This window comes from Sturnira hondurensis, unplaced genomic scaffold, assembly GCF_014824575.4.
Source record: "Sturnira hondurensis isolate 20B ecotype Veracruz unplaced genomic scaffold, ASM1482457v3 Scaffold0018728, whole genome shotgun sequence".
In the NCBI taxonomy this organism is placed as follows: domain Eukaryota; kingdom Metazoa; phylum Chordata; class Mammalia; order Chiroptera; family Phyllostomidae; genus Sturnira; species Sturnira hondurensis.
In genome coordinates, this window is record NW_028091359.1 from 6,297,289 (window position 1) to 6,313,088 (window position 15,800).

General features: G+C 47.0%; 1 protein-coding gene across 5 annotated transcripts in view; it reads right to left on the reverse strand.

The window, feature by feature from the left end:
• The window catches only part of TEX2 (testis expressed 2), a 99,930-nt gene that overhangs the window by 11,529 nt on the left and 72,601 nt on the right, over window positions 1-15,800 (reverse strand). For 4 of the 5 annotated variants that reach the window (XM_037070241.1, XM_037070238.1, XM_037070239.1 and 1 more), the window contains 2 exons: window positions 14,271-14,370; window positions 2,557-2,689 (listed from right to left, as the gene is read on the reverse strand). In XM_037070241.1, the coding sequence (XP_036926136.1) occupies window positions 2,557-2,689; window positions 14,271-14,370 (233 nt within the window). The remainder of the gene's footprint in view (window positions 1-2,556; window positions 2,690-14,270; window positions 14,371-15,800) is intronic. The other variant, XR_005070009.1, reaches the window with a different exon arrangement.

Genomic DNA, 15,800 nt, shown 5'->3' on the forward strand with positions numbered 1-15,800 from the left:
AGGGTAATAATGTGAAGATGTGACCCAACTTCCTACTAGTAAACAGGACTTCTCACAGGTTGCAACACCTCCTCAGACTCCCCAGGGCACAGTCATTTGCACACCTGGGGGGAAGGGGCGGGGGCTGGCAAAAGCAGGGAGACAAAGCAGAGATCCCACCAGAGCAAGACAGCAGGGCAACCAGCCCCCACCTGAAAGGGAGGCCCCGAATGGCAGCCCAGGGCTACCAGGAGGGCCTAGAGGAAGAGGGCTGCTGCTGGCCAGCTCTTCAGACATTCTCCTCTTCGGGAGCTTTAACGTTAAGGACGACATCTGTGCCGAGGATCTCTGTGCCGAAGATCACCTACTTAAGTGCACTCGAAGTGCACACTGACCCTGCCTCCCCTCCAGCACGCAGCCTCCGGTGATTCCACAAGCTCGGGCCTACGGAAGTGAGGACATGTAATCTAGAATCACTTCTGGGATTCGGTTCTTAGCTATGGAGGGGCTGTCGGAGGCCCTCAATGTTCCCAGAAATTGCAAGCCAAATGGTACACATGTGGGCATTTCTGGGAGAAGGATCCAGAGCGTTGATTCCCAATGGGATCCTTACGCAAAAAAGCGTAAGGGCTCAGGTGCCCAGGCCTCTTTCTCCCAAGTGAAGTGCTTCAAGATTGTGTTTTTCCTTGCTTTTAAAATTAAGTGACAGCCAACTGCAAGTCAACATATAACTTAACACCTTTACAGGAAGAAGCAAAGTATTTCATACCAGACTCTACTGGGAAAAAGTGGTACTTTAGAAATATATTACAAATTAAATGATACTATCATATTCCAAAAGCAGAGGATTTTTTTCCACACAGTCTGGAGAAGACTGTTTGCTCTGAGACATGTCCATTGTCTGATCAACAAGAATTCGTAAACCTGAAATTATGCCAAGAGAGCCGGATGAGTAATAGCTAACATGAAACACCTAAGTGGCAGGGACCCCGCCCCCTTCCAACGGAGTCCGGGTGGCTCTGTGCCACGCAGGCTATTTCCAGAAAGGGCTCCTTGTACCAGTGCTGCTGAGGGATGTCTGCCTGCCATGCTCCCGTTTAGTTAGGCCTCACGTTCAAGACCGCTCCTGCCTGACTCCTGTGCTTCACTGTCCAAGCAGCTGGTTCTGCAGCTCCCGTCTGGGCCGGACTGACGCTGCTCGGGCGTGCCTGGTGACGGGCGGGGGTGCAGGGATGAAGTGGCATCTGACCACAGGACTGACCCCCAGCAACTCCAGTCGAGGAAGTCTGTATGACTCGCCCTGCCAGGAAAGCTCCTGAATACTCCCGACCTCAGTCGTCTCTGGTCTACACACTGAGCCTTCGCGTCCAGGAGCACGATGAACGGACAAACTTCCCAGTGCCGTCACGCAGGCCCAAACAAGACTCAGCACCAACAGGGTATGAAATGCGACATGGAGAGCTGATAAATACCACTCACCAGAAAATGCAATCCACAGATTGCCGAATCCAAACACATTTTAACAAATAGAAAAATAAAAGGGAAATAGCACAGATACAGGTTAGAGAGCATACAGCAGATGAAATTCTCCAATGATTAAAACAGTAACATTTCATTAAGTAACCTGGATAAATCAGAATAATCTAAGTACAAGAACATTCTTAAACATATGACCCAGCTCCCCCATCTGCTCTTAGCACAATATAAATAGAAGTATCAGGTCAGTATCATAACTAAGCAAAAATGTAAGAGTCTGCGCCTTATATTTAGACTCTGAGAAGGCAGCTCCCTGTGACATTTTCCTGCCATCAAGTCTGCAGAGGGACTAACAGTGTGAGAAGCAGACTCCAACCAGCATTGTTATTTTGGTAAAAACAATTATATAATTTAAATTTGTAGTCAGTCATTTTAAAGATGGGTGGGGATGTAAAGTTTGCAGCTTATCCAGTCTAGGCATTTAAGGGAAAAATAATCAAGCTTTATTAATTAGCTCAAAATTTGGAATATCTACTAAATCAGACAAACTTTGGGCATTGGATGCAAGATCTTCTACAAAGACAGGCATTTACTAAACAAATCAATACTGTATTGTTTAGGGAAAATGCACCTCAGAACACTTTAGGAACACCCTCTTGGCTATAAAGTCAATCGCTGATCATAAGTATTTGTGATCAAAGCAGAGCGACCCCCTGGAGACATGAGCCTTACCCACATGTGGCTGTTGGTTGCTGTAAAGTTGAAGGAGGTACTTTCTGAGTGAGGGTTTTCTTCAGAGAGCATTTTATTGCACAGACAAGCCTGCCCTGCTGGTCTGAGCCAGTGACACTTTCTGGGAAATCGACACTGTGTGTCCCACCGGCAGCACTAAGGCCAAAAGGTGCTGAGTAGAGGTGGGACTCACAGTCTGCGGGGGGTGAAAGCAGGGAACCACTCCCCAAAACCCTCAGTGGACCAGAAGCATTTACAGGGAAGCTCAATCCGCATCCAGGACTTCCACACATCAAACCTGCTTCTCGAAGGCTGGAGGGAGAGGGTGGGTCCCCAGGGTTGGGTTAGTAAATTCATATAGCCCCTTACCCTTCTTTGCCAATTTCTCCGACCTTCAGGGCTTCAACAAGAGGCTCTTTACCTAGTTTGGTCAAATTCATTTTGGTCTCAAGAGTCATCAGAAAGGACCCATTGTAGGACATTTCCAAATCGATCCAGAGTCCTGGAGAAATGGTGAAAAAACAGAAGGTTTTTTCCCCCCCAGAAAAACATGACTATAAATTACAGTATAAAAATTTATATCTGAAAGTAGCTAAACAGGTATCACACTGAAAGTCTACAGGTAGGTATCGCCTGTACTACCAAGGCATGCAAGAGGAAATTGTGACAAGAAAAGTTTCTGGAAATGGGTCAAGCACCTGACAAGCTGCAGGCATTTCAATATCCTATTAAAAGGAGCTCAGTGCACATGTTAGCACTCGCAGGGTCCCTTCCTCTGGGTTCTTCTCACATTTAGTAAGAGGATGGCTGACCAAGGGCAAAGCCAGGATGAGGTCTGCTGATTCCCAGCCATTTACAAGGCAGAAGAGAGGTACAGTGACTTGACTGCAAAGCTGGGCTGTTCTTTAAAGACACACATGAGAACCACTGTCTTTCTTAAAAGTATCTAAAATTGTGGGGGCAGAAAGGAAGGGAAACAGAAAATAGTTCAGATCTAGCTTGGTATGATAAGGACAGAGACAAAACCTTTTAGAATCCTTTTCTTTCTGGAAATTGCCTAGTAATAGAAACAAAAGATTTAATGGTCAAACCCTAGGATTATCCAGACAAAGCCAGGTAATCAATCACTTTGTACCTTAGTTCAAAAACCTATTCCTTGGGCCCCAGCTGGTGTGGTTGAATGACGGCCTGCGAACCAAAGGGTCACTGGTTCGATTCCCAGTCAGGGCACATGCCTGGGTTGCGGGCCAGGTCCCCAGCAGGAGGCCCACAAGAGGCAACCATACATTGATGCTTCTCTCCCTCTCTTACCTTTCTAAAAATAAATAAATAAAAACTTAAAAAAAATAAAACCTATTCCTTGGAAAAGATACTAATGTCAATGAGATCCTATCTAATAGGCTTTTAACTTGGTGGAATTTCACTGGGATGGCCCGCCAGCAGCAACCTAAAATGCAAAAAGGCTCAATCAATCACTGCAGGACCTTCTGCACTGAGATCCTCTGACTCAGCAGGCAGGACAGGGATTGCTGTGACTTTTCGGACTCAGAGCCAGGCTACCTCTCATGGACTTTCAATCAAAATATGGTCCTTCACATGGGTGTTTAAATGTTAATAAATGACAACACTTAAAGAAAGCAGGAAATTAATCTAAAATTGTTGTTCACACACGGCAGCATTTTCAAGCAATTACAGTAAATAACGTATTCCCCATTTAGCCACCATCTCAGCTAAAAGCTTTGCTTAACCTCAAGAAGCACTAATGGTATATAATTTTTCACTAAAGGCAGAACAATTTCCAATTTGTTTTCAACAAATTCTTTTTATCATAATTGAAGGTAATTATTTTCCATGAATGACCTGGCTTAATTAAGTAATATGCAGATCAAGTATGATTGTCTTCTTTGCAGCAACTCACAAAACTGCTTTATTTCTTGCTTACACTAAGCAGTTAGAAATCATTAATTAGCTTGCTCTTCAAAGGAACTATTCCTGGAAATAAAGGGCACATCTGCTTTCATAAAAACATTCAGTCATTAATCACTTCCAGTAGAAAAGGGATCAGTGCAATAGACTGGATATTAATAGATTTTAAACTCAATATAAAAAGAACATCAATAAAAAAATATTTATTCTAAATCTCCTACTTTATTTAACTTGAGAATCAATAGACTCAAATTACCTGGCTGCTGTATGTATTCAGGTATAATCCTTTCTTTTGAAAATTCTAGCCTGGTTTCCAGTAAGTATTAATAGTATGGAAGTATGGATTGCCTTTGAGGGTCACCATATTAGGGGCACCAGAATTCTACTTCTTATGAAATGGAAGGTTATATTTGTCTGTTTTTTTAAATGCAGGGATATGGATACGTGGGCCGTCTGGCCCACGCCCCATTCATTAGGATGTTCGCTCAGTGACACGATGGGCCAGTGCCCTACCTCCCAGGAGCTGGGGCAGGGAAGAGGGAGGAAGAACACATGGGGCCCTGTCACTCCGACTGGGGCTTAAGTTTCACTGGAAGTTTCTTGACCTCTGTGCTCCGGCCTCACTGCACAAGGGAGACCCCACTGATGGGTGCAGCCTGGCGCCTGGCACAATCTGGCCAGGGCTCTTCCCTCTCTCTGCCATCGCCAGCCCCTGTCCTTAACTTCAACAATTCTTGCCCCAGCCTAGCTTGCTGCTGTTACCATGGCAGACAGGCCAGACTAGAGGAGGCCACAGGGCCCAGAGGAAAGAGGCTGCACTGCGCAGCCAGAGAGCCCTGTCTGGGCTGGGGAGAGGACGAGAGGTGGACACCTGCCAGAGTCTCTGCCTGGGGGACAGGGCCTGTTTTTGTATCAATGTATACATCCCATGAGGCCCACCCACGGGGGCCTTGCTCAGCACTGGTTCTCAGTAAAAATGATGTGGTAAAGTCAAGAATGGTTTGAGAACCTTTAAAAACAGATATAAACTGCAAATATTCCAACAAATTACTTTAATATGACATGCTTACATTACTTCAATATGAAGGCAAAGAGACAATTTTAGCATTAGGTGCAAGAAAAACCTGCTTCTGTGACAAGATACGGCAGGCGGAAAGCACCCCGAAAATCTTGGAGCACAGCAGCCTGGAGCCGAGGCCACCTAGTTACATAACGGGCGGGGCAGAAGGCTACCACCTTGCAAGGCTGACAGATGAAATTAACAGTTTCTAGAGAGGCTGTCTTCCCATGGCGGATAAACGCAGCCATGACGGGAAGACGGAGACACACACTGCTGCGCTCAATGCTGCTCCTGCTGGTGAATGCAGTCACAGAGTTGTTTCTTACCAAACATTAAAACCTTACTGTGAGGCATTTCATTTAACATGCCGCTTTCCATAACCATCTGCTCTGGGTAGTGCTCAGGGATGAAAACCAGAAAGGGAGGAAAGGACAACTACTTTTTAATCCTTTAAATAGGAGTACGACAGGCAGCTCTGAGGGGTTCTCGGGAAAGGACGCGAACACAGAGTGCTGTCTTGGCTTGGAGCTGCTACAACAAAATACCACAGACTGGGTGCCTTAAACAACAGACATTTATTCCTCACAGTTCTGGAGGCTGCAAGTCCAAGATCAAGGTGCTGGCCAATTCAGCTCCTGGTGAGGACTCTCCACCTGGCTTGCAGATGGACACCTTCTCCCTGTGTCCTCACAAGGCAGAGACAGAGCAAGCCAGCCCTCTGGTCCCTTCTTACGAAGGGTGCTCATGCCATCACCAGAACCCCTCCTTCATGACCTCATCTAAACCTAATTCATTACCTCCAAACACCACCATGTGGCAGGTTAGGACTTCAACACACGAATGTGGGAGGGACACGCACATGCAGTCCGTGACAGGTCTCCCTCACACACGCAGTCCTCGCGTTGAGGAGCTGTCCAGTGGTGGAGGGCAGGGCCTGGCTACCAACAAGCCCCTATAAAACTGGCACTTTACTCTGCAACAGGGAGACACAGCTTGAGTCTTCATGCGAGGACCTGCGAGCAGCTCAGATGACTGTTTCCACCCTTCAGCTCCACAAGGAAAGGCTCCATTACCACCATCACCACCACTCAGAGGGCGACTGCGGCAAAACTTACCACTTACTCTATCCACAAATGCTGACTGAGTTCTTTTTTAAAAAAATGTATTTTATTATGTTATTACAGTTGTCCCATTTCCCTCCTTTACTCCCCTCCACCCTGCACACCCCTCCCACCCACATTCCCCCCCTTTAGTTCATGTCCATGTGTCTTAAGTTCTTTAGCTTTTACATTTCCCATACTATTCTTGCCCTCACCCTGTCTATTTTCTGTCTGCCATCTATGCTTATTCTCTGTACCTTTTCCCCTTCTCTCCCCTTCCCACTCCCTTGTTGCTAACCCTCCATGTGATCTCCATTTCTGTGGTTCTGCCCTGTTCTAGTTGTCTGCTTAGTTTGCTTTTGCTTTTGTTTTAGGTGTGGTTGTTAATAACTGCGAGTTTGCTGTCTTTTTACTGTTCATATTTTTTATCTTCTTTTTCTTACATAAGTCCCTCTAACATTTCATATAATAAGGGCTTGGTGATGATGAACTCCTTCAACTTGACCTTATCTGGGAAGCACTTTATCTGCCCTTCCATCCTAAATGAAAGCTTTGCTGGATAGAGCAATCTTGGATGTAGGTCCTTGCCTTTCATGACTTGGAAAACTTTCCAGTCACTTTTTGCCTGTAAGGTGTCTTTTGAGAAATCACCTGAGAGTCTGATGGGGACTCCTTTGTAGGTAACTGTCTTCTTTTCTCTTGCTGCTTTTAAGATTCTCTCCTTCATTTTAATCTTGGTTAATGTAATTATGATGTGCCTTGGTGTGTTCCTCCTTGGGTCAAGTTCTTTGGAACTCTCTCAGCTTCCTGGACTTCCTAGAAGTCTATTTCCTTTGCCAGATTAGGGACATTCTCCTTTATTATTTGTTCAAATAAGTTTTCAATTTGTTGGTCTTCCTCTTCTCCTTCTGGTACCTCTATGGTTTGGATGTTGGAACACTTAAGAGATGTCCCTGGAGGTTTCTAAGCCTCTCCTCAGTGTTTTGAATTCTTGTTTCTTCATTCTTTTCTGGTTGGATGTTTCTTTCTTCCTTCTGGTCCACTCCATTGATTTGAGTCCCAGTTTCCTTCCTATCACTGTTGGTTCCCTGTGCATTTCCCTTCATTTCACTTAGTTTAGCTTTCATTTGTTCCTCTAATTTGTGACTAAAATCAACCAGTTCTGTGAGCATCCTGATCATCAGTGTTTTGAACTGTGCATCTGATAGGTTGGCTATCTCGGTCACTTAGAAGTATTGGCTCTGGGGCTTTGAGCTGTTTTTCTGCTTGAGCCATAATGTTTTGGTCTGTTCATACCTACTATGCATGAGGAGCAGAGCTTTAGGTGTTCACCAGGGCGGGGCAACCCAAGTCATTGGGTTGTGACGCTCTACATGGGGATGGGGTCCAAGAGGGAAAAAATGGCACTTGCTCAGCTCTCTGTTGCACCTCAGTCCCTTCCACTGCTTCCCCCAAGCAAACTGGGCCTTTCTGGTGCTGACTCCCATGTGGGTGGGCCTGTGTCCATCCTAGAACCCTGTGGGTCTCTCCAATGAACTTTCCTGTGAGGGTGGGAGTCTCTCCCTGCACCTCAACCCCCACAAGTGTTTTCAATTGGTGTTTTGAGGCTTTATTTCCTGGTGATAGGGCCCTGGGTTGCTCAACCTGTCTCACTCCCCAGTTATCTGCCCACGAATGTGGGACCACTGCCTGGTCAGCCAGCCACCTTGCGCATGGTGCCCCGCTTCTCAATCGTCACCTCACTGGGTCTGCCCGTTGCCACCCCACACCCAGCAGCAGCCTGCCAGCTGCTGCCTGGGTGCCCAGGGTCTGCCTGGTGCTGCCTTGCGCACCTGGGGTGCCTTGCGCACCTGGTGTCACCACTTCCTGTGCCACAACCCCTCTCTGCTTAACCGCCCCACTCCACCCTGCCTACCGGTCTGGATGAATGTGCCATTTTAACTCCTTGGTTGTCGGACTTCCATACAGTTCAATTTTCTTTCAGTTTTGGTTGTTACTTTGTTTCTAAATTGTTGTCCTTATTTTGGTTGTCCAAGGAGGCACAGTATGTCTATCTACACCTCCATCTTGGCCAGAAGTCCCCATGATTGAGTCCTTAATGCTAGATACCAGAGCTCAAGACACTGGGACGAATGCCTGCCCTCTGCAAGTTTGTGCCTGAAGAAGAATAAAGATGCCTGGGCCACCAGGTGCAGATCAGACCACGATGCCACCGGAGATCATAAACAGCCCTGATGGGTATCAGCCCAGACGACTAGAACAGACATCCTTCTGCCTTCTTCCTGGTAGTCCATTTGACTGACCCCACGGCCTCGGGAATAGTTCTACTACAGCCATAAGCATCTCGTAATTTCACTCAGGAGTGCACTGTTTTATTACTTTTTCAAAAGTTTTTAGAGAGAAGGGAAGGGAAGGTGAAAGAGAGGGTGAGAAACTTCAATGTGTGGTTGCCTCTTGCATGCCCCCTACTGGGGACCTGGTCTGCAACCCAGGCATGTGCCCTGACTGGGAATCAAACCACAAACCCTCTGATTCATAGGCCTGTGCTCACCCGCTGAGCTGTACCAGCCAGGGCTTAGAAGTTTTCATTTATTTATTTTTAGAGAAAGGGGGAGGGAGGGAGAAAGAGATGGGGAGAAACACCAATGTGAGAGAGACACATCAGTCAGTCACTTCTCACCTACCCCAACCTGGGGACTGGACCCAGCTTACTACCTGGGATGTGCCTTGACTGGGAATCGAACCAGTAACTTTTCAGTTCGCAGGCCAGCACTCAATCCACTGAGCCACACCAGCTAGGGCTTCATTACTATTAAAACAACTAACAGGCGTCAGTCTCATTGGAATGGATGTAACAGCACGGGCAGCCTGGGAGCTGAGAGAACCTGAAGCCTCGCTCGCCTGGGCTTGGCCCCCTTGTTCTCTGCCCCTCCATTTCCTCCACCTCTAATTGTTAGTGGTTGATTTTCACTCTGAAAGTCAGTATCTGTCACACAAGGAACAAACCTTAAAATGGAGCATCAATAATATATTACCAAGAGCAGATGCTTGAATTATTCGGCCCTTAGAACTCACCAGCAACTGTTCTGTTTCTGGCACACAGACTGGTGTCGTATTACTCAGACTCCACAGAAAACCAGAATTCCTTGTACTTGGCTGTATCTTTTAGGATAGCTGTCATTTCTACCTTTGTGTACCTATAAATGTTCTCGGAAAGAGCGCCGCCTTGCAAGGTAGACATAGTCACCAAGCAATCTCTTCTCTCCCACCCCAACCAAGCCTCACAAAAGGGCCCTTTTCCACCCTTTCCACAAAAAGTCTTTTTTCTTTGTGAAACACGATCTAGTCAGAGTGTGCACGCCGTTCCTATCAGTGCCAAGCCCCACGGTCTGGCCCTGTCACCATGGCTCAGCCCTGGATGGGTGTTCTCCTAACATCTACTGTTGGCAAGGGTGTGTGTGGCAGGAGGAATGGGCAGGTCACACGGCCCGACTCTGGTTCCAGTTTCTGAAACAATCAGTTGGCAAAGCAACTGCAGCCCCAGCACTGACAAAGGCACCAGCACTACGGTCAAGGTCCGGAAGACGAGTGGTAGATGGTGGACACCACCAGTCACCACTAAGGGCCTCTCTGAAGACAGACAAGGTTCCCATTCCTGTTGGTCACGGTCATCTTTCCACAGAATGTGACACCTTCAGACAGAACGTGGGTTGTTATTCGGGTATCCTGAACAGGGCGAACTAGCACAGCACTGTCCATGGTAGACACTCAGGGACTATCTGCAGGCTTCAATTCACGCAGCCAATGTCCTGAAGACTAAATGAATCCACCTGAACCTGAGGAGCTACAGTCTACATCCTCGACTCGTTCTGGCACTGGCCCCGGGCACGGGACACGAAAACCTGGCGGATGGGAGAGGTTCCCCACTGAGCCCCATCGGGAGGCTTTTCCAACAGTAAAGCATCACGACAGCAGCAGTAGCTGACACTGATGGCTGCCTATGTGCCACATGTCCAGTCTGAGCACTTTACACGTGACATTTACCTCCAGCACAACTGAACAAGGCAGCCACTACTGACACAGCACTTTCTGAACGAGGAAACTGAAGTCGAGTTGTTAGTCCCCAAGGCCTCACCCCGCATGGGGACGGAGCAGGGCCCCAACATGGGCCACCTGGCTGCAGAGCACCGGGAGCCCCCCCGAGAGGCCCCAAAGAGGCAGCTGCGGAACAGCACAGAAGGCGAGCTGCTGGGTGACCTTCGGTGAGTCACGCCCACCCCAGGCTTTGGCTCGCACATCTAAAGCACAGCGGGGTCTGGCTGGGTTATCTCTGACTGCCCTTTCAAGTCTGTGTAGTCAGTCTGCCTAATTCTCTCAGTGTTTGACTCTAAATTAATTTTTAACCACAAGAGAAAGAATATTAGAACAGAATACACCAAAAATATACCAAATGTATCAAAAACATAACCCTGGCTATCTCTGAATGGTGGAATGATGGGTAGTATTTTTCTTTTCATCTAAACATTCCAGTTTTCCCATCAATGAGTATTTGCTGAATAAATGAAGGAACAAACATAACCTACCCAAACAGAGTTAATAAGTGGGAAGGAGTGTGGCTGAGAGGTGTGGCCTGGTGAACCCCAAGGGCCTGGCCCTGGACACAGCAGCTCAGGTTGAAATAAACGGGGTTTCAGAGACAGGGTTCTAGACCCCACTGTGTGGCCTGAAGGGAAGGGAGGCGACTCACACACAGTCCCTGGTGAGAGATATATGTGGCATGGGGAGGGTCAGAGATAAGGCAGGACCTGCAAAGCTGGCTCACAGCCACATGCCACTGGTGGGATGTGAGGATGCTCTGGGGAAGGAGGTTATTTCACCTTATTAACTACGCTAGAACTCGGCCATGTGTCCCAAAACTCGGACACGCTAACATGGCCAATGTGTGATTTTATTCAGGGGAACTACAGACTCTGCTCCTTTGCAAGGCCACAAAAGCTGACAATGCATTTGTCCTTCCATTTATCCTGGTAGAATCTGCCAGCTTTAAGCTGTGGGATGGGTCAACGGTGAAGCTAGCAATCCAGCCCCAAAGCTGGCTCTCAGAACCTCCACTCTGCATCGCCTCAAGAAGGGCATCTGGAGGGTGGAGTGATCCAACCAGCTCTGGAGCGAATATCCCTCCTGAGCTCAGTGCCTCCAACAAACAAGCACAAGTAAGCAAACATTAAAAAAATGGTGTGTGTGTGGGATCCCACAGGAGATGCCTCTCCCGAGAGCTGCTGAAGCCTCTTCACCCTGGGTTGCCTTTCCCTAAAAAATAAACTCTGCTTTTCAGAGTCAGTTTTAGCAAGTCACCGCTGATTTTAACTTCCCTAAAAGGAGAGTTTTCCTTAGAGCAATGGAATCCGCACATGTATTTCCTCCACATCCATTTCTGTTTTACCATCACTCGTATCCTTTGCAGACTTGGGAAAACCTAATTTGATCAAACTTTTAAAACCCACAGGCTTTAGGTCTTTATCATTCCTTTCCTCCCTTGCTACACAAGCAGCCAGATCTCTAAAACCTGCCCTGAAAGGAGTTAATTAAGTCTCCAATGGATTAAAAACCAGCAAAGCTTTGATCTGTCTAGTGTGGTGATTTCCAACCAGTGTGCTATAAAAACTTCTAAAGTATGTAGTACCTGACTACTGAGTCAGGAGCACTTACTTTTCCCCTTAGATTGTCAAAAAGAAAAAAAGACAACAGACAACACAAGAATACAAATAAAAATTATACTTTTCTATGGTCAGATCAGCAAAAGCTGTATTTTTTTGGTGTGCCGCATCTCGTGCCATAACTAGTTCAGTAATTAGTTGTGGGTGCCATGAGATGAAAAAGGTTGAAAATCACTGCTCTAGTGAAATGTGTTGCTTCAGAGGGACAGCAAAGAGACTGGAGATGCAGGACAGTTGGTGAATTTCACACAGAGCCTGACAAAGCTGCCCTGGGAGGCTGCAAAGTTCAAAGTCACAAGGACACTTAGATACAGCTGTGGCACTGCTCCCTTCTCACTGGAAATTTCTACTGATTCAACAAAGAACAGATTTGGTGAAATGTGTCCCTTATCTCCTGAGATAAGAGACTGCTAATGCATTAGAAAACAGAGCACGTACACCTATTATTTACGTTCTTTAAGCCTGACTCTCTGGGGGTTTATGTTAGCTGATCATTTACCAGCCTGTTACATACAAGTCAATTCCTAAAGAAGCAAAGGGCAACCCAGAGCCTACTAGAGGCACAGGAAGGCAGGCAGCACTTGTATGCTGACAATGAAGTAGAGATCCTAGCTACACACTGAAGGCACAGAAGATGCATCTTTTAGACCTTCACATGTGGTTAAGAGAACTCTAGCTAAATCATTTTAAGGAATCTTTTCTAGTCTTACTCTTAGTAAACCAGGAACTAACCAAACCCAGGGGCATTCAGATTTATTAAAGTGTAGACATATATGTCCTGGCTGGTGTGGCTCAGTGCCAGCCTGTAAACCAAAGGATCACTGGTTCGATTTCCAATTAGGGCACATGCCTGGGTTGCGGGCCAGGTCACCAGTAGGGGGAGAGTGACAGAGGCAACCACAAATTGATGTTTTTTTCCCTCTTTCTCCCTTCCTTTCCCTCTCTCTAAAAATAAATAAAATCTTTTTTAAAAAGTGTAGACACAATTAAGTGGTTATAGGCACTCTCAATGTGCAGTATTACATAGACTTCCACATTTGCATATAATGCTCTGGTCTACCTTTCTCTGAAATCAATGGGATACTCAAAACATGAAAATATGGGCTCGTTGTCAGCTGAAACACTGCTAGAGAGATAGCACTAGAAAAATAATCCCTTTGTATTGACATTAAATTTATCTATAAAAACACAGAAAAGGATTTCAGTAAATATGTTTCAAGAGCCATATGATATAGCCATACGGAGGGGACACAAGTAGATGTCAGAGTCTCTATATTTTCTGAAACATTTACTTCAAAGCAAACACCACTCTCTTAAAGAGTTGTAATTATTTTCTTCTCTGCCCTGTTTCTGAGCCTTCCAAGGAATAATGCAAATCCAGTGCAGGTGGGAAGAGGTTCACTCGAAAAGGGACAGCACCGGAAAGAGCCGGCTGCTTCCGTGACGGGGAGATTTGTGCCTGCCTGCTCACGGACTGCTCTGGTCTGCCTGGCTCACTCTTCTTTTCACCGAACTTCTGTGTACTAGATTTTCTACCACGGTCCTTGGAAGCTGCGTGCCACAAAATACAGAGAAATCTTTACATTTATTTAAACCCTCTGTGCATTCTAACCAACTCTTCCCCAATCCACAAGAATAGATGTAAATAATGTGCCAGTAGCATGTCTTAAAAATCAAGTCTGAGCACCCTCCTCCCACAGAGCGGCTTACTCTCAAAACACTGCCTGATGACAGGCCTTCCTTTTCAAAGGCCTATTCAGCACCTACTAGGAGTGGTAAGGAGCACAGAGATGTGAAACATGAAGGTCAAAGAATCCACAACCTCGAAGTTGGGGCAAGGTAAAGATGTGGATACACACGAGGAGAGGCAGCTGCTGGAAGGAGTTCAGGGCCCCGGGGCTGGGCAGAGGCACCTGCAGGCCTGTGCAGGCCGAGTGAGGCTGAAGCCCAGCCCACTGCCTCTCACCCCGGCAAAGGCGGCGGCCATCCAGGCAGGGACTGTTTTCTAAATCACACAAAAGCCCCATCTGGCACAAAGGCACCTTCGGCAGAAGGAGGGCTTTTTAAGGACCTGAGTGGCCAGAAGGAACAGGAGGGGCAGTCCTGATCTGTTCCCCATCAGCTTGAGGCTGTTAGGAACAAAGACAACCAACATGAAACACATATTTAAAAAGTCCCCAACTCCCCCCAAACACAGGCCTTGGTATTCAACTTGCAGTGACAGAGACATTTTCACACTCACGGAAGGGTCATTCCCCTCCAAAGTCAGTTAAGAGTTACCTTGGTGATCAACATAAGGCTTGAAGGCCTGAAGGATTTTTGGCACAGCCACCCCCATGTCAAGTTCCGTCAGAGTTAGTTCATTCATAAAGTAAGGGAGCTGGAGAAAAGAAGTAAACAATGAGACGTTAGTACCTGGTAAATGTTAGAATTCAACATACTCTCAGAAGGAATGACGGTCAAGGCTTCGGGGATACATTCATTTAACCCAAATTTATTGAGCACAAACCACATACTAGGCATTGCACTACCCACAGTACTCTTCGCTGTCTCCTTCCCTCCTCCCGTGGAGGAGGCAGGCGAGGCCCCTGCTCTCACGGGGTTTATCCTGGAGAGGCGTAAACAGATAAACAAGCAGACCACCTCAGAGTGGTTAGTGCTACAGAGAAAGTAAGGCAGGTCATGGGACAGAGGGAGTCTGGGGTGTGGGCAGGGTTGGCTATTCTGCCTAAGGAGGCCAGCGAAGGCTTCTCTGAAGAGAGCGTTTGGCCAGAGACCTGACTGTGGAGGGGGAGCCAGCCATGTTGGTCAGGCTGATGTGGTAATTCTTGGTGTTGGCCACAGTGTGGGAAAATGGACCACTCTTAGACTACCAGTGGGGGGGTAAGAAATCGCTGCAACATTTCTGACAGACAAACTCACATTTTTTAAAATTCTCGAAAAACAATCACATCCCCTGACCGTGTGCTGACATTTCCATCTGCACCCGGGGTTTGAGTTCCTCCCTGTACCTCTGGGGCTGGCCCACACAAGCCACACTGGGTAGGCAGGGAAAGGGGAGGGTAAGGTACAGAGAAGAGTACCATCCCGATTTGTCCCCTCCCTCTATTGAAGGCCACAGCTCCTGTCAGACAGCCAGCCCCACCCCCCCCACCCCCACAGGGCCGTGCTACCCAAGTTCTGGTAACTGCCATACTTTCGCCTCCTCAGGGACAGGTAACAGCTCCCCACTGCTGCCCGCCCTCGGACGCTGCACCATCCCTTCTGGTTTCTCCACTACACAGGCTCACACTTTTACAGATTTTCCTTTGGTTAAAAACGCTCCTCTCGGGTTCCTCCCTTTGAGTGGGACCTCCACTAATACAGCTATCAGCAGGAATTTACAGAGGAAGTTACAGAAAAGTATTGGTATCGTGCCTAGAAATCCCTACTTTGCCTCAAGACTAGAGAATTAATTCATCTATGTTTCCTCCACCTGGACCGTACTTGCATGTGTTTGAAAACGAAACGAAACAAAACAAAACTTGAGTCTATTCCCAATTTTAAGATGTAAATCAGGGATCCACTTTAACTTTTCCCCAATAACTTCAGGTATCTTCCCCTACTGTTAACTGTATCTTAACCACCAACACCCTCCCTGACAATGCCACCTTTAGAGATTCCCACCCCCTGGAAACTGTAGAGCACCTGTTTCCTACCAGCACCAAACTGCTTGTATTACTGTCACTTTATAACGCATTCTCAAATCTGTCAGGTCCTGCTTCTTTCCCTCCAGAATTTTCTAATTTTCATGAATATTTCTCCATTTGA